A 23,596-nucleotide genomic window follows, 5' to 3' on the forward strand; every position below is an offset into this window, starting at 1 on the left:
ATGGTCTGAGACTGCAGACATGCTACAGAAGGTGATCCGAGACCGCAGACATGCTACAGAAGGTGGTCCAAGACCGCAGACATGCTACAGAAGGTAGTTGGAGACTGCGGACATGCTACAGAAGATAATCAGAGACTAGGGACATGCTAAAGGAGATGGCCAGATACTGGGGACATGCTACAGAAGATGGACAGAGACTGCAGACATACTACCGGAGATGATCAGAGACTGGGGACATGCAACAGGAGATGTTCAGAGACTGGGGACATGCTACAGGAGATGGTCAGAGACTGGGGAGATGCTACAGGAGATGGTCAGAGACTGGGGACATGCTTTAGGAGATGGTCAGAGACTGGGGACATGCTTTAGGAGATGGTCAGAGACTGGGGACATGCTACAGGTGATGGTCAGAGAGACTGGGAACATGATACAGGAGATGGTCAGAGACTGGGGACATGCTTAATCAACTAAGGCAGACCATACATTATGCAATGTTCTTTGCTTCAACCACGAGTTGGCAGGGACTGGGACATGCTACAAATGATGGTTAAAGGCTGAGGACATGCTACAGAAGGTAGTCTGAGACTGTGGACATGCTACACAAGATGGTCAGAGACTGGGGACATGCTACAGGAGATGGTCAGAGATTGGAGACATGCTACAGGAGATGGTCAGAGATTGGAGACATGCTACAGGAGATAGTAAAAAAACTTGGGGCATGCTACAGAAGATGTTCAGAGACTGGGGACATGCTATAGGAGTTGGTCAGAGACTGGGGACATGCTACAGGAGATGATCAGAGACTGGGGACATGCTACAGGAGATGGTCAGAGACTGTAGACACACTACAGGAGATGGTCATAGATTGCAGAGATACTATAGGAGAAGGTTAGACACTGCAAACATTAGACAGGAGATGGTCAGAGACTGGGGACATGCTATTGAAGATGGCCTGAGACTGCAGACATTCTACAAGAGATGGTAAGAGACTGGGGGCATGCTACAGGAGATAAGAAGAGACTGCACACTAGCTACAAGGGGTCTACAGGGGCCTCAAGGACCGCACAAAAATGCCGCAGGTTGGGCACCAGAGCATTAGAAGATTGTGGTCTGATCTTACAAAAATCAGCAGGTTTAGGCTGCAATAAGTATTTCTACAGGGTATCAGAGACCTTAACAAGCTCTACTAGTAGGAATCAAAGTAAGAGACTGGAGGAGCTGAAGGACTCTCCTAACTGCCGGGGAAGAACTCCTCCAGTGAGAGTGGGGGAGAAGCGAAGGGAAAGGATAGAAAGTTTCTGGTAGGGGACTCAATTCTTAGAAGGACAGAGAGGGCAATCTGTGACAAAGACCTAAAGCGCTGAACTGTATGCTGTCTACCTGGCGCTCGGGTACGGCACATCAAGGATCTGGTGGACAGATTACTGGGAGGGGCTGGGGAAGACCCGGCTGTCATGGTGCACCTTGGCACCAATGACAAAGTCAGAAGCAGATGGAGTGTCCTAAAGAACGATTTTTGGGACTTGGGAGCTAAATTGAGGAATTTACTGGTACATCGAGCCACACCAGAAAGGCATAGGGAAATTAGGGAAGTAAACAAGTGGCTGAGGAGCTGGTGTAGTAAGGAGGGGTTTGGGTTCCTGGAGGACTGGGCCGACGTCGGTCACCAGTACTATAGAAGGGACGGACTGTACCTAAATGAGGAGGGTGCAGATGTGCTGGGAGTAAAGATGGCCAAAAAGTTAGAGAGGTTTTTAAACTAGGAGACGAGGGGGGAGGGTCGAGAAGTAGAGATAGTCAGCATGACATGTTCACCAAAGCCAGGAGCCTGGCGGACAAGATGGGTGAACTAGAGATACTGTTGTACGAGGAGGATTTGGATTCTGTGGGAATTTCAGAGACTTAGTTCAACAGCTCTCATGATTGGCTGGCAACTATTCAAGGGTACCCTTACCCTATACCCTTTATCGCAGGGATAGAGAGGGTAAAAAAGGGAGAGGGGTATGCCTGTATATCAAGAATAATAAGAAGAATAATGTACAAGTGAATGTGAGGGATGACATCACTAAGGAGCTAGGGAGGAGGTGGAATGTCTATGGGTAGAGCTCCAAAGGGATGAAGCTAAGGGGAAAATAATACTGGGAGTATGCTATAGGCCCCCTAACCTGAGGGAGGAGGGGGGAGGCGGACCTCCTATCACAATTTGGATTAGCAGCAAGGATGGTAAGTGTTATCATAATGGGGTATTAAATTATCCAGACATAGAGTGGGTGGAGGGAACCACGCATTTATCTAAGGCTCGCCAGTTCCTAAATGTCTTGCAGGACAATTTCATGGGTCAGATGGTAGACGCACCAACTAGAAGTAAAGCGTTACTAGATCTACTGATTACCAAGAATAGAGACCTGATCACGGATGTAGAAATATGGGGCAATTCAGGAAACCGTGTTCACAGGTCAATTGGCTTCAGTATAAATCACACAAATAGGAAACATAAGGGAAATACAAAGACACTGGATTTCAAAAGAGCCAACGTCCCTGAACTACGAACCTTGCTAGAAGATATAAATTGGGATAAAATCTTAGGAACAAAGAACATGGAGGAGAGATGGGTTCACTTTAAGAGCATATTAAATAAGGGCATTAGCCAATGCATCCCATTGGGTAATAAATTTAAAAGAGCGAACAAAAGTCCTGGGTGGCTTAACGCCAATGTAAAATGCATATAAAAGCAAAATAGAAGGCCTTCAAAAAATACAAGGTTGAGGGATCACCATTATCAACATATAAACTTTATAAAGAATGAACAAGAAATATAAGGGTGCAATTAGAGCGGCTAAGATATAAAAAAAATCCCAAGAAATTCTTTAAGTATGTAAACAGTAAAAAAAGGAGGACAGACCATGTTGGCCCCATAAAGAATGAGGAAGGACATCTGGTTACAAAGAATGGGGAGATGGCGAAGGTCTTGAATTTATCCTTCTCCTCAGTATTCATGCGGGAATCGGGGGGGGCTTCAGTAACCAAAACTGCAGTGTTCATCCTCATGACACATCACAGGAAGCACCCCCATGGTTAACAGAGGACAGAATTAGAATTATGCCGCGTACACACGGTTGGACTTTCCGGCATACTTGGTCCGGCGGACCAGAGTCTGGCACACAATCCGACCGTGTGTAGGCTCCGGCTGACTTTTTTTTCCCAAAAGTCCGTCGTACCTAGATTTAAAGCATGCTTTAAATCTTAGTCCGCCGGACTCAGTTCCTGACGGAAAGCCTGTTCGTCTGCATGCGTCTGTATGCTGGTCTGACGGACCAGATACGACGCAAGGGCAGAGTACTGCATCTCGCACTCGCTGCAATAGGGAAAACTAATTTCCCTATTGCGGCGAGTACGGGGCATCCCAGGCCCCTTAGGTCTGGTATGGATTTTAAGGGGAACCCCCTACGCCGAAAAATCCATACCAGACCCCCGATCCGAGCACGCAGCCCGGCCGTTCAGGAAAGGGGGTGGGGACGAGTGAGCGCCCCCCCCCTGAACCATACCAGGCCGCATGCCCTCAACATTGGGGGTGGGTGCTTTGGAGGAGGGGGGGGCCTGCGGGCCCCCCACCACAAAGCACCTTGTCCCCATGTTGATGAGGACAAGGGCCTCTTCCAGACAACCCTGGCCGTTGGTTGTTGGGGTCTGCGGGGGGCTTATCGGAATCCAGGAGCCCACTATAATAAGAGGGCCCCCAGATCCCGGCCCCCCACCCTAGGTGAATGAGTATGGGGTACATGGTACCCCTACCCATTTACCTAGGGAAAAAGTGTCAATAATAAAACACACTACACAGGTTTTTGAAGTAATTTATTAGACAGCTCCGGGGGGGGTCTTCTTCCGGCTTCGGGGGTCTTCTTCTGACTTCGGGGGTCCCTCCAGTTCCTCTTTTCCCGGCGTCCGGTTGGTTCTTCTCCGCTCCCTCTGGCCTCTTCTCTTGGTGTTCGAGTTCTTCTTCCGGCTCCTCCGCTGTCTTCATGCCGCTCTTTTGCCAGCGGAGGTCCGGACTTCTGGCTTCTTGTCTTCTTGGCTTCTTCCCTCTTCTCCAGATGTTGACACGACGGTCTCTCCGGCTGGACTGCTCTCTGAGCGCTCCGCTGTGACTTATATAGGCGGAGACCCCGCCCCCTTATGCCGTCACAGTCCCTGGGCATGCTGGGACTGTGACGTTTTAGGGGGCGTGATCACCGGGTGATGTTGACCATGCCCCCTTATGGCTTCACAGTCCCAGCATGCCCAGGGACTGTGATGGCATAAGGGGGCGGGGTCTCCGCCTATGTAAGTCACAGCGGAGCGCTCAGAGAGCAGTCCAGCCGGAGAGACCGTCGTGTCAACATCTGGAGAAGAGAAGAGGGAAGAAGCCAAAAAGACAAGAAGCCAGAAGTCGGGACCTCCGCTGGCAAAAGAGCGGCATGAAGACAGCGGAGGAGCCGGCAGAAGAACTCGAACTTTAAGAAAAGAGGTTTAACCTTAAACTACGTAGAGGGTTCTTTACTGTAAGAGCGGCAGGCGGTGGACTCAGCGGGGAGCATCGATAGTTTTAAAAAACTATTAGATAAGCACCTGAAGGACCGCAACATACAGGGATATACAATGTAATACTGACATATAATCACACACATAGGCTGGACTTGATGGACTTGTGTCTTATTTCAACCTCGCCTACTATGTAACTATGAATGTTTTAGCCAGTTGTGCACGAACGTGGTCAAAAATGTTTGAACGTGGTCAGAAAAGGCAGAAAAACTTGAAAAAAATAAATACGATTGTTGCATCCTCTCCCCTTCAGCATTAAACACAGACCCACTAGTACCTAACATTACATTGTGCCTTGGATTCTCTTAGCCCTTAAAAATAGTCTACAGTTTTTAACAACTTGTACTTGATTAGCTCTCAGGAATTCCAGATGGTATCAATGTGTAGGTTTGTGAATAGGAACAAATGTTGGAGCATCCGTCAAGGCCGGATCTCAGTTTTCAGGAAGAACACAAAGACCTAGGACAATATAAAGAATATCATTCACTGTGGTGTTGGGTGTATTTAGAATGGTGCAGACGACTAAAGGGCAAAACCAAAAAATGGAGCGGAAACAGTATAAAAATCTATTAGAATAGTAAAAAGACTACACAGGCTACACTGTACTACACATACTGTAGTTCATAGAGAGAATGATGCCCCCTCTTATGTCTCCTCTCACACTTACCCTACCTGTAAACCTTAAACTAAACTATTCACAAATTTTAACTGTAACCCGAACATTAACCCTGTCTATAACCCTAACACTAACCCTACCTGTTATCTTAACATTAACCCTTTCTTTAACCCTAACCCTACCTATAATCTTAGAGTGAACCCTTTCTATACCACTAACCCTCCTTGTAACCCTAACATTAACCCTGTCTATAACCCTAACACTAACCCTACCTGTAATCTTATAATGAACCCTTTCTATACCACTAACCCTACCTGTAACCCCAACACTAACCCTGCTTGTAACCCTAACATTAACCCTGTCTATAACCCTAACCCTACCTGTTATCCTAACATTAACCCTGTCTATAACCCTAACACTAACCCTACCTGTAATCTTAGATTGAACCTTTTCTATACCACTAACCCTACCTGTAACCCCAACACTAACCCTCCTTGTAACCCTAACATTAACCCTGTCTATAACCCTAACCCTACCTGTTATCCTAACATTAACCCTGTCTATAACCCTAACACTAACCCTACCTGTAATCTTAGATTGAACCTTTTCTGTACCACTAACCCTACCTGTAACCCCAACACTAACCCTCCTTGTAACCCTAACATTAACCCTGTCTATAACCCTAACCCTACCTGTTATCCTAACATTAACCCTGTCTATAACCCTAACACTAACCCTACCTGTAATCTTAGATTGAACCTTTTCTGTACCACTAACCCTACCTGTAACCCCAACACTAACCCTCCTTGTAACCCTAACACTAACCCTACCTGTTATCCTAACATTAACCCTGTCTATAACCCTAACACTAACCCTACCTGTAATCTTAAAATGAACCCTTTCTATAACACTAACCCTACCTGTAATCTTGGATTGAACCTTTTCTATACCACTAACCCTACCTGTAACCCCAACACAAACCCTCCTTGTAATCCTAACATTAACCCTTTCTTTAACCCTAACACTAACCCTACCTATAATCCTAACGGTAATCCTTTCTATAGCACCAACCCTTTCTGTAACCTTCACACTAAACCTACTTTTAACCCTTACACTAACCCTCCCTGTAACCTTAACACTAACTCTTCCTGTAACCTTTATAACCCTACCTGTAACCCCAACACTAATATTCCTATGTTTGATATTACAGAAACAGCAATCCAGCCCTTTCCTTCAGTATATTTTATTAAGTATAGCCACCTAATCAGCTGAAGTCCCTGCAGCTCATTTACTGAGTTTAAAAGGAAGACCCAGTGTTAAGAGGAAAAAGCAGTACATAGAGCCGATCAGTTCATGTTTTGACAAGGGGCATGATGATAAGAGGAGAGAGCAGAGTGACAGAGAGATGAGCTCACTGCTGTGCAGTCACAGGCAGGGGGCACGTCCGGGATAACTGGGCTCAGCAGAAGTAGGTTGAATAATGCTGGCCACCCCGAGGACATCTAGGGGCAGAAAGAAGTACTGTAGATCAATCTCTGGATGGTAGGTAAATATTGCAGGAAAAGCTTTGATTATTTTGCCACTGAATTGGTCTTTTCATTTCTTATCTGGTTATTTTTGGCAGGAGTTCAATTTTCTTAATCTTCATAGGTGTCCATTTTATTATTTTGTTCCGGTTATTTTATCACTTTTTTTTTTTTTTTTAAAGAGCACCTATGCTTGAAATCCTAGGGACAGCAATCCAACCCCTCCTTTCAGTGTATTTTATGAAGTATCGCCACCTAATCAGCCTACTCCATTGTGTCCGCTCATGATTTATACGACACCCTTAAAATCTGCTGTCCGTTGATAATGAATGTGTTTGTTCCGCAAAATACCTTTTCTTCTCCGTCTCTACACCCAGGTATAAAGGCAACAGACTTTATAGAAGAGATATCTCACGTTGGCAGGATACTAATAAAATGACCCATAATAAATGAATTTAAAGGGAAAATATCATTTATTTTCCGTGAGCATAGATTTTACATAGAGTTACATAGTCAGGTTGAAAAAAAGACAAAAGTCCATCTAGTTCAACCATAAAAAAAATAAAAAAATAAAAAATAAATAAAATAAAAAATATCCTACAATCCCATATGCCCACAATTGATCCAGAGGAGTTAATATTGCTGCTTTTACCTTAACCGCTTAAGGACCAGGCCTATTTTTCAAACTTGTTGTTAACAAGTTAAAATCAGTTTTTTTTTGCTAAAAAAATTACTTATAAACCCCAAACATTATATATTTTTGTTTTTCAGGCACCCTAGAATAAAATGGCAGTCGTTGCAATACTTTATGTCACACCGTATTTGCGCAGCGGCCTTGCAAACGCAATTTTTTTTTGGAAAAAATACACTTTTTTGATTTAAAAAATAAGAAAACAGTAAGCCCACTTTTTTTCTTTTAAATATTGTGAAAGATAATGTTACGCCAAGTAAATAGATATCCAACATGTCACGCTTCACAATTGCGCCCATTCGTGGAATGGCGACACACTTTGACCCTTAAAAATCTCCATTGGCAATGTTTAAAAATTTCTACAGGTTACCGGTTTTGGGTTACAGAGGAGGTCTTTTGCTAGAATTATTGCTCTTGCTCTAACGATCGCGACGATACCTCACATGTGTGGTTTGAACACCATGTACATATGCGGGCGCAACTTACGTATGCGTCCGCTTCCGCGCGTGAGCACGGTGGGATGGGGCGCTTTAAAAAAATATTTATTTTTTTAATTAATTTTACTTTTTTACACTGCCCCTTTAAAAAAAAAACATTTTTGGATGACTTTTATTCCTATTACAAGGAATGTAAACATCCCTTGTAATAGAAAAACAGCATGACAGGACCTCTTTAATGTGAGATCTGGGGTCAAAAAGACCTCAGATCTCACATTTACACTAAAATGCAATTAAAAAAATAAATAAAAAATGTATTTTTCTTTTTCAATAAAAAATAAATGTCCCTTTAAGGCCATTGGGCGGAAGTGACGTTTGACGTCGCTTCCATCATCCAAGGTCACTGAGTCGAGTAGGGGGCCAGTAAGCGGCGGTAAGCGGCGGAGACGACTGGAACGCGGCGGGAGGGGGGTGGGCACTTCTTCCGCCGCCGGTAAAAGTGATCTCGCTGTGAATCCACCGCGAAGACCACTTTTATCTGGAAGTGGACCGCCTGCGGTCTAAGAATATACTGGGGTTATGGCAGCTATCTGCTGCCATAAGAAAAATATTCAACGTCAAAGTACCAACGTGTAACGACGGCGGGCGGACTGGAAGTGGTTAAAGCAAAAACTACGGTGAAAAATAACAAGGTAACAAATAGCCCTATTCTACAGTAAAATAATAAAAGCAGCTTTCACAGCAATATTTTACCTGCCATCCATAGATTTTCCCTGCAATACATTTTTTCTGCCACTAGATGTCCTCAATTTGATGGCCAGCATCATTGAACCCACTTCCTCTGAGCCCAGGTGATCCCGGACATGCCCCCAAGTTGTGACTGGGCAGTGAAAGGAAAAGCAGCACAGTGACAAGTTCATATCTCTGCTCATGCTTGCCCTTTCTTATTTCGTCATTGTATCAAACGTGGAGGTCTGTAGATTAGTCACTAGAGATGGAGTACATTAGCAACCACAGTGACGCTACTTAAAGTGGAACTATGGAAAAAAATAAAGTGGTTGTAAAGGCAGAACAATTTTTACCCTAACGCATTCTCTGCATTAAAGTGATTGTAAACAACCACCTTGTAAAACAACCCATTCAGTTTAAAATAGAAATAAAAGGCAAAACATTTTTGTATAGAAAAGAAAAAAAAAACACATTATAAATACCTTTTTCCCCCTTTTTTTTATAAGTGATCACATTCCCTCTGTTCTCAGCTGCATAAGAGCTGAGGGAGGAGGAGAAGCAGCAGCACACTGAGCTTACCAGTGAATGACTGTGCAGCGGGGGCATGTCAGGACAAGTCTGATCATTGGAGGAGAGTACACTGAGTTCAGTGTGGTGTCAGTGTCCCCCCAGTCTGCGGTGTCAGTGTCCCCCCAGTCTGCGGTGTCAGTGTCCCCCCAGTCTGTGGTTCCCCAGTCAGTGTCAGAAAGTGTGGTTGTCAAGTCTGTGTCTGCACCTATTGTTTCTCCTAGTGTAGTGAAGGCAGTGGAGGGTGCTGGACCAGAGTGTATGGTGGTGCCAACCCCTCCTCAGCGTAGCAGAAGTGCAGGTGGAGTGAGGGATGGATTGGATGATGGTGGAGGGGAGGTGGGAAGGGCATGAGGGTGGCTGGTGCAAAATGCAAGGTGAATGATGTGGAAGTCGGGGTGAATGATGTGGATGTTGGGGTGAATGATGTGGGGGGGGGTTAATGGGGGGGTTGGAATCGCATCCTGATGGCGATTAAATCTCAAAATGTTTCTTAGCCTGGATTGTGTTTAAGTTGAGGTTCGGGGGTTTGTAGTTGGCATTAAAATATGTTTCTTTCTAGGTTATCTTGTCAGGAAAAGGTTTTCTTTATTTACTAATGTAAGCACGCTTGTTTTTGTTTAGTTGTTGTTTATTTTTGTGTAAATATCTTTTTATTAATGAACTGTATGTTTGTATGATTTTTTAATAAAAAAAAATTTACACTGAGTTCCCAGCATAGCTAGAGAACTGACCACGATGTGCTCTCCTGCTTAGTGTGGTCAGTTTCAAAAAGGAAAGCAGAGGGATGGGCAAGAACACCAGGGATTTCACATAAAGGAAGCAACACAAAGAGAACAGGACACTTTCTCATGCAAGTACATGGTACAGCAGGCACATATCAGGAATATGAAGTGTTGGGGTAACAAATGCTTTAAGTTAAAAAATGTTCCAGCATTTGTATCACCCCCTCACCCTCCTTATACTTACCTGAGCCCTCTCTCACTCCAGCGCTGTGCCCATCTGCAGCATCGCTGGTCTCTCTCTCTCTCCTCACAGGGCACAGAGGCAGCAGTGGGAGCCATTGGCTTTTGCTGCTGTCGATCAAATCCTGAGATTAGGGAGTGAGGGGCACAGCCGAGTCATGGAGTGAGGGGCACAGCCGAGTCATGGAGTGAGGGGCACAGCCGGGTCATGGAGTGAGGGGCACAGCCGGGTCATGGAGTGAGGGGCACAGCCGGGTCATGGAGTGAGGGGCACAGCCGGGTCATGGAGTGAGGGGCACAGCCGAGTCATGCTGTGTGTGTCTATGGATGTACACAACCTGGCTTAGGAGCGAGAACGCATGTGCACCCCTATAGAAAGCGGCTTGCTTATGGTGGCCCATGTAGAAGAGGAGGAGCCAAGAGCAGGGGCAGGGGACCCCAGAAAAGGAGGTTTGGGGCCACTCTGTTATTTTTCTATTTCCTATAAGAGGACAAAAAATTCAGTGGCAAGAGTTGTAACTAACCAGTAGTGGCCTGTCCATACAGGGCGCAGGAACGCCACCCCCCAATACATGCGCCTGTACCATAATCTACATGCAGGGTGCCAGACGCAAGGATTCCAATGGGGTTTTTTTTTTTTTAAAGCACATGATTAGAGCCTGAGGCTCTAATTGGCTTAAAAAAAGGGTGGGCTCGGGGCGCAGAGCACTACGCCCCGAACCCACCCAGTTGTGTGACAATAGCAAATTAATATTCGCTATTTCTATTATTTCTCAGCTTTTCTAGTTTACCACACTGAGTACAATAAAATAAACATCCCCAAGTAAACTATTTTAAAAATTATTACCCCAGCACTTGCCGTTTACAACTTTCAATTCAGCTGGTTCCTGCTCTCTCTAAGTGCTCCTTCCCTGAAATTCCAGGCTTCACAGGAACGAGATAACAGTGGGCAGTGCAGTCTGGAGCCAGTCTGTTAGCTTGGAGTAGGAGGGATGAGAAGGGGAGTGCCTTGTCATCCTAGGCTATGGGGGTTGTGTGTTTCTATTGATGCACACAGTGTAGGGAGACACAAACCTTGTCCTGGCATACAAGGATGGCTCCATAGGATGCTGAAGGAGAAAGGAGCCACCCTGAAAAAGGAAAGCTAGGGCAGGTATTATGGCTTCAACAAGAACATAAGCAAGGATTAAAGATAAAGAAGCTGCATACTCAGTAAGTGATTAAATCAGCTGCTGACAGTGCTTAACCGCTTGCCGACCAGCCGCCGTCATTTGATGGCGGCAGGTCGGCACGATCCCGCAAACTGTTGTAGCTATACGTCGGCTCGCAGGATCGGGATAGCAGGCGCGCACACGCACCCGCTGCACAGCGGGGGTGCCCATGATCGTGGCCGACGGTCGCGATGACCGCCGGCCACAAGCAATCGCGTGCACGAGAGGCAAAACGGGGACGTGTGTGTGTGTGTGTAAACACACAAATCCCTGTTCTGTTCTGTGAGGAGTGACAGATCGTGAGTTCCTAATAGCTAGGAACCACGATCTGTCATTTCCTCTAGGTCAGTCCCCTCCCCCTACAGTTAGAACACACACCTAGGGAACACAGTTAACCCCTTGATCGCTCCCTAGTGTTAACCCCTTCCCTACCAGTGACATTTTTACAATAATCAGTGCATTTTTATAGCACTGATCGCTGTATAAATGCCAATGGTCCCAAAAATGTGTCAAAAGTGTCAGATGTGTCCGCCAAAATGTCGCAGTCCCGATAAAAAATCGCAGATCGCCGCCATTACTAATAAAAAAAAATAATAATAATAATAAAAATGCCATAAATCTATCCCCTATTTTGTAGACGCTATAACTTTTGCACAAACCAATCAATATATGCTTATTGCCATTTTTTTTAACCAAAAATATGTAGAATACATATCGGCCTAAACTGAGAAAAAATTCACTTTTTTTAAAAAAAATTGGGATATATATTTTTGGAAAAATTACAAAATATCGTGTTTTTTTCAAAATTGTTGCTCTTTTTTTGTTTATAGCGCAAAAAATAAAAACCGCAGAGGTGATCAAATACCACCAAAAGAAAGCTCTATTTGTGGGAAAAAAAGGGCGTAAACTTTGTTTGGGTGCAACGTCGCACGACCGCAGAATTGTCAGTTGAAACGACGCAGTGCCGTATCGCAAAAAATGTCCCGGTCATTCAGCAGCCAAATCTTCCAGGGCTGAACATGAAACAATTGTTTGTACCTCTATGTGCAAATCTTCCGGGACTGAAGTGGTTAAATACTGAGAGTTGAATATTTCTTTAACTTATTCGTCTCGCAGTATGTATGTTGTAGTATGCTACAAGTCCAATGGCACCTTCAATGCATTGTGCTTCTGTTCTGAATGAAGTGTTTTACTTGACAGATTCAAGGATTTGTATTTCTGTTTACCCAGTCCTAAGATTTACGCAGCTCTGCCACATTGCACAACCCTATTTGGCATACCAGGAGACTAAGGAGGTCTAAGACCCTGAAGTCATCATGACACAGAGGGACAGTCCACCGCCGGAGCCTGGAAGAACACAGGGAGAGGAGGGTCAGCTTAAAGTAGGGTGACCAGACATCCCCGTTTTCTGGGGACAGTCCCCGGATTGAGGACACCGTCCCCCTGACCAATTCTGTCCCCAGTTTTGTCCCCGGATTGGATTTGAACAGGGGCTGGGGCAATTTCAAAGACAGCCCGTGCAGAATAAAAAGAAAAAAATTGAATTGCACCCCCCCTCCTCTGCTGCACCTACTAGCTTATGGAGGTTTATATTTTTCCATTATCTGTGCCCCTTTCTGATGATCATGTGCTGGTTGGAGCGGAGGGTCAATTTCTTCAGTTTTCGGTGCATGCCCATTAAGCTCCACTCGCATGTTCTTCTGCCTTGGCTCAAGTCCTGGCCAGCCACCTGCCTGCTTATCTCCTTGCCTTCCCTGGTGGAGTGATCTTCCTCTGCTCCCCACCCAGTAGTAGCCGGGGCCCGAAGAGTAAAGCCCCATACACACTCAGATTTTCTGCTGGTTTTTGTCTTCAGATTTACCAAAACCATGTAGTGCAAGGGCCTGCCTGATTGCATACAAATTGAAACTCCTAAGGTTTGACCTCATATTATATTGTTTTGGTAAATCTGAAGGAAAAAATCAGCAGAAAATCTGATAGTGTGTATGGGGCTTTATACTTGACAGGCTGTGAGGCGGGCGGCGGCGGCGCAGACGGGCAAAGAGTCGTCGATTGCTGCCATTACTAGTAAAAAAAAAAATATGTCCCCGGATTTCATTTTAAAAATCTGGTCACCTTAGCTTAAAGTGCTTTTTCTCCCTTCACCTAGACCTAAAGAAGCAGTCAACCCTTGCACTGCTGGCATAGCCCAACTGCAGGGAGGATTGTTCAGATTTCCAGGAGTTGGGCACATAGCAAAAATACAGTGCTTGGGAATAGGGACAAGCTTGGGTTGGGTCCAAACCGGTATGGAAGGCTGTCAGTGCCGGGCCAACCACCTGCTTGTGGGAATTTCCCCATTCCACATCTGCAGATATACAAGGGGCGGGAATGTTTGAAACATCATTGACCTAGTATGGTCACGTGGCCATCTTAGTTTAATGACATTGTTAAGCTAGTATGATCACGTAGCCATATTATATCAAAGACATAGTTGACCTATAGATATTGGATTGCAGAACAAAAATGGACTTTATAGGCACACCCATGAAAATATTGTAAAAAAATATAAATGTTTTATTTGAATAGCATTAAAAACGGCATGTATATACACAGGTTAAAAAGATGACTGATAGACCTAGATAACAGTCCCACCACTAGTAACAAAAATATTCAAGTATATGTTAATTGGTTAACACAATTGCTGCGTGGTTGTGGCATAATGGAGGTCATTCACGGACAACGCTCTACATGTTGCGCACGTTAGCGCTTCTTCAGGAGCTTGAAGATCTGATATATATAAAAACAGTCAATGAATATGACATCCAGAAAAACAATAAACAAACATAATACACTATGTATAGCCAGTAGTTTGCATATCAATTGTCCATAAAACATTTGTGCAGATGACCCAGTTTCATGGCACCTGCTGGGCAGAGAAGCAAAGCCCGACTGTGGGGGCGCATATAACATTATAGTGTTCAGTACATTATAGATATATGACCAAACATATTATGTACTTACAATGCTGTGATAATGGTGATATCAGCTGTATGGGTAGGTGTCAAAAAACCGTCAACGGCTATAGTCCCGAGGCTATCCCGTTGTGTCGGTGGTAGACAAGATTCATTGTGTATCTATAAGAAAGGTAAAAAGCATAGCCTAATGTTTGGTATATGTATTAGAAACTGATGTGCCACATCAGTCAATTTAGGTTAGTAATTTAATAAATGTGCCAGTAGCAGTCACTTACCAATAGTTTAGCATAGACATCACAGCAAAAGCTAATTTTTGAGCATAGACCACAAAAGATCATCCATTGTATATCCAAATAGGTGGATGTCAAATAATCAGCAAGGTAAGAAGGCTTCCAATACGTTTCCTGAATGAAAGAGAGTTCTGTGTAGTAGCTATGATAGTATGTCCTTAGCGTGAAACAATACGAAAGACTGAGGAGGAAGATGGTTTGTAAGCTTACCTAATAGTAAATGTGCTATCAGATACCACCGATGAACATCCTCATGGACCTAGTATTATCACGTGGCCATATTAAGTCAATGACATCTTGTCCCAGTATGGTCACGTGGCCATCTTAGTTTAATGACATCGTTGACCTAGTATGGTCACTTAGCCATATTAGGTCAATGACATAGTTGACCTAGTATGATCACATGGCCATATTAGGTCAATGACATCTTGTCCCAGTATGGTCACATGGCCATATTAGGTCAATGACATCAATGATCTAGTATGGTCAGATGGTCATAATAGGTCAATGATGTCCTGAGAACTCCATGCCCTTGGGTATGTGCAGCTAAGGACCAGAGCTTGACCAAACCAAGCCTTAACCCAAGCACATCCCTACTTAGGAACTACATGACCTTGGTGACAATACTTATCATGGAGATTCAGAGATTGAGATCTGTTCAGCCCTGGTTATTGATTATTTATACTCAAATCTCTTCTCTTTACAAGCATTTTGTGTGTTCTTATTTTCCAGGGAAATGCCCTGAACCATTGAGGAACACCACAGAAAGAACCTTTACCACAATTCCTTGCTGTGAGAGAACCTCCAAACCTTTCAAGCAAATCCATTCTGGTGGAAAGACATTCTCCTCCCTTTTGCTCCTATGGTTATCCTCATGTGAGCTGTACAGATGGATTCACTCTGTAAAACCACCACCTGGCTGCGGGATGAGCTGGACTCTCCTGCTCAGAACATTCGTATTTTGGACTGTCGTAGTCGGGAGCTTTATGACTCTTCTCATGTAGAGAAGGCTCTCCATGTGGCATTGCCTGGCCTGATGCTTCGAAGGCTACGCAAAGGAAACCTTACTGCCCACTCCCTTCTTCCAGGATCCCCTCCAGTATCAAGAGGAGTGGCTCTTCTGTATGATGAGTGCACCGCCAGCCTCCCAACACGTGTAGGGGTTCAGTCAGAAGAACAAGAAACGGTTCTCATTACCTTGCTGCAGAAGCTTAGGAAGGAAGGGTGCACAGCCTACTACTTGCAAGGTAAGAGAAGACATCTGTAAGTTTTTAAAAAGTTCTTAAAGCTGAACTCCGGGTTTGATCTGTATATTATATTTACATTGGCTCAGCTTGGATGTAAGTATGCATATTTGTGATAGCCCTAAACTTCTGAGTCCTGTGCTGAACAGCACACTTGTAGGTGGGGTGCAGTGCGGTGTGATAGCAATAAGACACACACACCCCTGGTGCGATGAAAGAACTTGTATTGAAATGACGCAAAGACAATTCACAAATAACCCTGTGGGAAGGCATCCCAGCCAGGAACACTCACAGTTCCAACAGTGAGTAGAGAGCAGGATTCAGCCAAACTGACAGCACTTGATGAGAGGGGCACAATGTGCCCAGACTATCTTTTGCCCAAGCAGGAAGATGTCCAGAGAGGTTGAGAGGCCTACGCTTTCCCTCTTTGTCAGGAATCTTTCCCTGCCGCTAGTTCTGTCCCTACCAGGCGGGGTACCTGTCTCCACTCCACCAACTCACAAAATACGAGCCAAACTTAAGAGCCAGGGCTCTGCCTGACCAAAGATGGCTGCTAGAGTCACATGGGGCACCAGCATCCAATGGGATAGCTTTCCCAGTGACCCAGGAAACTGTAGAGGAACCATATTCCTCTTGGCTTCCTCTCCAACTGCAACACCGCTGCGGAAGTGCACCTGCCTACACACTGACCACAATGAAAAGCACTCTATGAATAGTGGAGGTAGATATTTAATTTATCCCCCCGTCCTCCATTTATAGAGTTCTTTTCACTGTCAGAAGCTTCTTTGAATGGAGGAGGGGGTCATAGTCAGCACTCTCGACCAGTGCTTAAGTATTAACTTCCACAGCCAGCATTGGGATATGGTTATCCACTGCTCAGGGCAGAGATGCAGAACTGAACCCTCCTCTCCTGCTGCTAATGCAAGCTGTAGAATGGATATGCCGCCCTGAGCCTATTCTCTGCCCCCTTGCTTCAGCTGCCCATAGTTGACACGGAGTGTGCATTGCAGGTGTGTGGCCAATCGCTTGCTAGAAGGTAGTTGCACATGCACTATGTGTTTTTTGCTTCGGTTTTGTGTGGATTTGGTGGAGAGTGGACATGTTAGAGTACAGCATGACAGCAGTAGCTGGCAGAGCAGATATGGAGCATGCTTTGTGGCGAGGGAGTGCCCAACCCTTGTCCCTCCTACCCGCCTTTAAGTTGCTCCTCCTGCCCACCCCTTGTCCCGACCCTGCCTACAGCACCAGAAGTTTACAGCTGTGGGGGTATGGGGGTTGAGGTGATGGCGAACAGACTGTGGATTTCATTTAAGAAAGCAAGCACTAGCACAGGGGACATTTCTCACTAAAAGTACATACTGCCCCCATATGCTGATTTAAAAAAATAGGATTTTTATAACAGCTTACCTGTAAAATCCTTTTCATGGCGTACATCATGGGACACAGAGCCTTAAGTAATTACTTAATGGGTTAAAGGCCACCTTCAGGTGATGGACACTGGTATACCCAATACAGGAAGTTCACTTCCTATATAACCCCTCCTCCTCCCAGGAGTACATCAGTTTTTGTAGCAAAGCAATATACTTAAATCCCGAAAAAGAGGGGAGGGACCTCTGTGTCCCATGATGTACTCCAAGAAAAGGATTTTACAGTTAAGCTGTTATAAAAATCCTATTTTCTTTATCGTACATCATGGGACACAGAGCCTTAAGTAATTACTTAATGGGACGTCCCATAGCAATGCTACTTGAGGGTAGGGAGACAGAACCCAGAGGGTACCCCCAGACTCGGGGACCTATACTGCTGCCTGCAGCACACTGCGCCCAAAGGCAATATCATCATACCTCCTTACATCCAGCTGATAAAATTTTGTCAATGTATGCACTGAAGACCAAGTTGCGGCCTTACAGATATGAGCCATGGAGGCCTAATGACGCACTGCCCAAGAAGCACTAACCACTCTGGTAGAGTGCGCCTTAACTTGAAAAGGGGGAATCTTACCCCTTAAATCATGAGCTTGAATTATAACTTGCCGAATCCACTTAGCAACAGTGGATTTCAACGCTGCCTGTTCTTTCTTAGGACCCTCTGGCAGAATAAATAAGACATTAGTCTTATGAATCTGAGCAGTTGCCTTTAAATAGATTTTCATTGCTCTCACCACATCAAGACAATGTAGAGACTTTTTTTCCCTGGAACATGGTTTTGGAAAAAACTGTGGCAGGACAATATCTTGGTTCAGGTGAAAACCTGAAACCACTTTGGAAAAAAGTCTGGACGAGGGCGTAACACCACTCTTTTCTCATGAAAAATCAAATATGGCTCTTTACAAGAAAGAGCAGCCAATTCCGCAACCCTCCTTGCTAAGGATATCACAACCAAAAATACCAACTTCCTTGTAAAAAGAACTAAGGGAATATGTTGTATCGGTTCAAATGGCTGTTTTTGTAACACAGACAAAACTAAGTTCAAGTCCCAAGAGTTCAAGGGAGGTTTGACGGGTGGATTAAACCGCATCACCCCTTGCATAAAACCTTGGACTAAAGAATGTGTAGCAAGCGGTCTTTGAAATAAGACTGATAAAGCTGAGACTTGGCCTTTAATAGTACTCAAGGCCAATCTCATTTCTACCCCTAATTGTAGAAAGTCAAAAATTCTGCCTATGATATATCTCAGAGGGTGCCAACCTTTGGATTCATACCAGGAAACATAAGCCCTCCAGACTCTATAATATATAGTTCTGGAAGCTGGCTTCCTTGCATTAATCAGGGTAGAGATATCGGACCTGGAGAGCCCACGTTTCTTCAGAATGTGGGTTCCAATAGCCAAGCCGTTAAATTTAGAGATCGTAAGGTAGGATGGAATATCGGTCCCTGTGAGAGCAGATCTGGCCGTAGTGGGAGGAACCATGTGCCCTCCACTGCTATCTTTACGATTTCTGCATACCATGACCTTCTGGACCATGCAGGTGCCACCAGAATTACCGGCTTTCTTTCCAGCTTGATCCTGCAAAGAAGTCGAGGCAGCAACTGAATAGGGGGGAATAGATCAGTGAGAACTGATCCCACGGGGTCACCAATGCATCTGTTCCGCATGCGAGTGGATCCCTTGTTCTGGCCACAAAGTTGACTAACTTCATGTTGAACCTGGACGCTAGAAGATCTATGTCCGGAGTCCCCCATCTTTGGCAAACAGCCTAAAATATGTCGGGGTGAAGAGACCATTCCCCTGGGAATAACTGCTGGCGACTTAAGTAGTCCATCTGCCAATTCTCTACTCCCGGAATGAAGACTGCCGATAGGCACAGAATATTCCTTTCTGCCCAAGTTAGAATATGGTTCACCTCTCTCTGCGCTGAGAGACTCTTGGTGCCCCCTTTGTGATTGATATAGGCCACAGCTATGGCATTGTTGGATTGGATCCTGACAGGACAATCCCGTAACCTAAAGTCCAGGCCTTTAGAGCCAGACGCACTGCCCGAATCTCTAGGATTTTTATGGGCAAGGTTCTTTCGGATCTTGACCACTGTCCTTGGACAGTTGTCTTTTCTAGTACTGCTCCCCAGCCTAAAAGGCTGGCATCTGTTATTACCACTTTCCAGATAACGGGTCTAAAGCATTTTCCTTTCAGCAGATTCTGAGTTAGTAACCACCAATTGAGGCTTTGTGACACCCTTGGGGACAGCCGCATTGGCTTGAATCGTTTTGTTCCAAGCGGACAGGATACTGTTTTGCAACAGACTTAAATGGAACTGGGCATAGGGAACTGCTTCAAATGAAGCCACCATGGTTCCTAGTAACCTCATGCAAGGGCAAATGGAGGGATCGCCTTTTGACCTGACCATCCGCACCAGCTCTCTTATGGAGTTGATCTTTGCCTGAGGAAGGAACACCTTTTCCTGGGCTGTGTCTATGATCAGACCCAAGTACTCCAGTCTTTTTAGCGGTATTAAGGAAGATTTCTCTAGGTTGAGAATCCAACCAAAATTTCCAGGTAACTGGTTGTAATGCGTACGCTTTGCTCCAAACGAGCCAACGACTGGTCTATTAGCAATAGATCATCTAGGTACGCTACGACTGTTATGCCCTGTGCCCTTAACCTGCCTAGAGGTGGGGCAAGCACCTTTGTGAACACCCAGGGTGCTGCGGCTAGCCCGAAGGGCAGGTCTACAAACTGGAAATGCTGCTGTTCTAACTAGAACCACAGAAACTTTTGGTGAGCGGGAAATATAGGGACATGCAGATATGCATCCCTGATGTTGATTGATGCCAGAAGTTCTCCTCCTAGAAAGATAGAAACTACTGACCTGATCGTCTCCATGCGAAAGGAGCGGATCTTCAGGAACTGATTTAGATTTTTTAGATCTAGAATGGGTCTGACATCTCCATTTGGTTTTGGTACCATAAAAAGATTTGAATAAAACCCCAGACCTTGCTCTTTTGTGGGGATCTGTATGATCACCCCTTGAGATATTAATTGGTCTAGTGCCTGAAACAGAGATTGTCTTTTCTCTGGATCTTTGGGAATGCTTGACCTCAGGAAACGAGACGGTGGAAAGTCCCGAAATTCCAGCTTGTACCCCAGCGTTACCGTGGCGATTACCCATCTGTCCTGAATTTCCTCTTGCCAGACTTCTGAAAACTGCAGAAGTCTTCCCCCCGCCTTGGTGAGGGGGGTTGCCTCTTCTTGATGAGCCTTTAGGATTCTACTTTGCAGGTTTCCGACCCCAGGACTTCTTTTGAGCCTGGGTCTGACCCTGAGGTTTTCCTCTAGAGTTTGATGGCGGAGGCCGTCGCCACCGCCCAGAGGCAAAAACCCCTGGAGCAGGGGAAAGAGTCAGTTTAAATGAAGGGCGTTTATACTTTCTTTTGACTGGTAAAAGAGTACTTTTTCCACTAGAAACTGCTTGGATATATTTGTCCAAATCTTCTCCAAATAGTCGCTCCTCATGAAAAGGGAACCCAGTTAGGAGGGTTTTACATGGTGCTTCGGCTGACCAATTTTTTAACCACAGGATTCTACACATATGTACAAGCATAAGCATAAGGCGAGACCCTTGGGGAATAGAATCTTTAATGGCATCTATGGCAAAGCATAATGCTTTTGGTAGTTCAGCCAATTCCTGGGCTTGTTGCACAGGATCCTCTTTAAGGGCCTGTCTAAATTGGTCCTGTAGGGATTGACAGACGCATATTGCAGCAACTGCAGGCTGAGTAACGGCACCTGCCAAGGAAAAAGTAGATTTTAACAGGGATTCCAACTTCTTATCTGTTGGATCCTTAAGCATTTGTGCATTGTCTACAGAACAAGTTATGCCGCGTACACACGGTCGGACTTTTTGACAACAAAGGTCCGATGGAGTTACGACAGACTTTCAACGGACTTTCTAACGACCGGACTTGCCTACACACGATCACACCAAAGTCCGACGGATTCATACGTGATGACGTACGACCTGACTAAAATAAGGAAGTTGATAGCCAGTAGCCAACAGCTGCCCTAGTGTCAGTTTTTGTCCGTCGGACTAGCATACAGACGAGAAGATTTTTCGACCGGACTCGAGTCCGTCGTAAAGATTTGAAGCATGTTCCAAATCTAAAGTTCGTCAGATTTTCGACCGAAAAAGTCCGCTGCAGGTCTGATGAAGCCCACACAAGGTCGAATTGTCCGCCGGACTCGGTTCGTCAGACCAGTCCAGTCAAAAAGTCTGCTCGTGTGTACGCGGCTTTAGGCTTTTATCCATACTGGAAATCTCAGCGTCAACTGCTGGTACTTTCCATCTCCATGGGATAGAGAACTCTTAGGAGAACTCTTAGGAGGGAGAAAATGCTTTTATTCGGGTGATCCCATTCAGCAAAAACAAGCTGTTCTAGTAATGCATGGACAGGAAATCCATGCAAAGGCTGAGAAGGTTTTAAGGAACCCAAGGAAGAAACTAAGCTTTCAGGAGACTCCGTTAGGGGCAACATGAAAGTGGAACCAATCATCTCTGTAAGAGTTTGTATTAGCAATTTCTCAGATTGTGAGGCTGAAAAAGGTTCATATACCTTTGTTTCCTCTACAGAGGAATCATTGGTTTGTTTTTCCTCCTGATTGACCTCATCCTGAGCCCACTGTTCCCCTTGCAAAGGTTCTGAAGTGGAGGAGGGGGATCTAGCTTGCTTCCTATCCATTTGAAGGGAGGATGCGATTAAAGCCACTAATCTTCCTTTCAGACCCTGCAGGGTGGAGGAAAGGACATCTTCAGTCACGTATACAGGGGCTGAGATGTGAGAAGCAGTTGCACCATCAATTTGTTCCAATTACTCACCGTGGCTTGCCATGGTAATTCAGGCGAGGATGACAGCGTGGAAATGCGACTCAAGATCCTGGAGCCTGGGGGTGAAACCTTTAGTACTTTTTTGGTCTTTGCAGTGTCTTTTTTGGTAGGCATAGTCCTAAGCAGAAAAACAGAGGCAATTGCACTTAATCACTGAATATAGTCATGACAAATAAAGCTGCTATAAAGTTAAGCCTAGTGCTGGGAAAAAAGTGTACTTCCTGTATCAGGAATGCCAGCTTGCAACCCTCACGTGTCCCACAGCTCCTGTGTCCCTGTGTACAGACTGCTTGTTTCCTCCTCGTCAGCTGAGAAGAGACTGTCACAGCTGTAGTTTTATCTGTTTTTGCCTGCCGTGCGTCCTCGTGGACGTTCACGGCACCGTGCCTAGGCCCCGCCCCCTCCGGAAAAAATCCCGCCCCTCTTTTCATTTAAAAATGTTCCCGCGCTCGTGCGTGGCACTTTCGGGTCTACAGACCCAACACGAGGGGGGAGGGAAGGGAGGCAGAGACCTGTTTAGCAGCAGGCACACAACAACAGTAACAGCAGTCAACAGCAACAATAGTTAACAAAATTAGCAGTACCAGCGGGACCTCCACACCCCCCCCCCGCGGCGGGGGAGTTAATGTAAGGAGGTTACACCGCTGATGTCCCCCTAACCCTCTGGTCCCTTCAGGGGGGAGAAAGAAAACATTTGGCAGATTTCTTTTACCTGAGAGGAATTCCCCTGCACACGCACAAAGGCGTTGCGGCCACACATAGATTGACTGAGCTTTACAGTGAAGACAACAGAGTAAGGTATGTGCATAGACTCCCTCTAGTGGAGAATTAAGGCATGACAACATTTTTTCCCTAATAGAAGAATACATAGGTGTTTTTAGTACCTGAGTTTCTTCCCTTACCTTATCTCCGCCGCAGGATTTGCTGAATTAACAGACAATCCAACCTTCATCTATCACGGCGGGCTGCGTTTAGCAAACCTTCAAGGACCGGGTCCCTAGATATTGGGGTTCCAACTCCCTTAGACCTGTAAAGCACCCCACCAGGAAAGCTTTAGGTAATGTAGCAAGACCTAAGCCCTGGGTTCCTGGGGTCCAGCCCTACAAAAGAGAGGTGTTACAGGCAAAAACCTCGTGCTTCGGATACGAGGCCCCAGGTATTTAAATCCAGCATGGATCCCTCCTGGAGCTCCTCAGAGCACATCTTCACTCGTGACCAACACCTTAGTCTCTGGCGAAAAAAATTGATGTGCTCCTGGAAGGAGGAGGGGTTAAAAAGGGAGTGAACTTCCTGGATTGGGTATACCAGTGTCCATCACCTGAAGGTGGCCTATAACCCATTAAGTAATTGCTTAAGGCTCTGTGTCCCATGATGTATGATAAAGAATAAAAAATTCAAAAATTAGTCCCTAATGTTAAATAAGACCCTGCTTGCAAGTCAACAAATGTACTGTTTTACAGAGTTAA

The 23,596-nt window shown here is 45.3% G+C and overlaps 1 protein-coding gene across 3 annotated transcripts in view; it reads left to right on the forward strand.

Annotated features, from left to right (window-relative positions):
• LOC141108500 (dual specificity protein phosphatase 6-like) overlaps window positions 1–23,596 on the forward strand; it is a 192,574-nt gene that overhangs the window by 123,526 nt on the left and 45,452 nt on the right. For all 3 annotated transcript variants that reach the window (XM_073600166.1, XM_073600165.1, XM_073600164.1), the window contains one exon: window positions 15,300–15,814. In XM_073600166.1, the coding sequence (XP_073456267.1) occupies window positions 15,457–15,814 (358 nt within the window). In that variant the 5' untranslated portion in view covers window positions 15,300–15,456. The remainder of the gene's footprint in view (window positions 1–15,299; window positions 15,815–23,596) is intronic.

Source organism: Aquarana catesbeiana, linkage group LG09, assembly GCF_042186555.1.
Source record: "Aquarana catesbeiana isolate 2022-GZ linkage group LG09, ASM4218655v1, whole genome shotgun sequence".
NCBI classification, from domain to species: domain Eukaryota; kingdom Metazoa; phylum Chordata; class Amphibia; order Anura; family Ranidae; genus Aquarana; species Aquarana catesbeiana.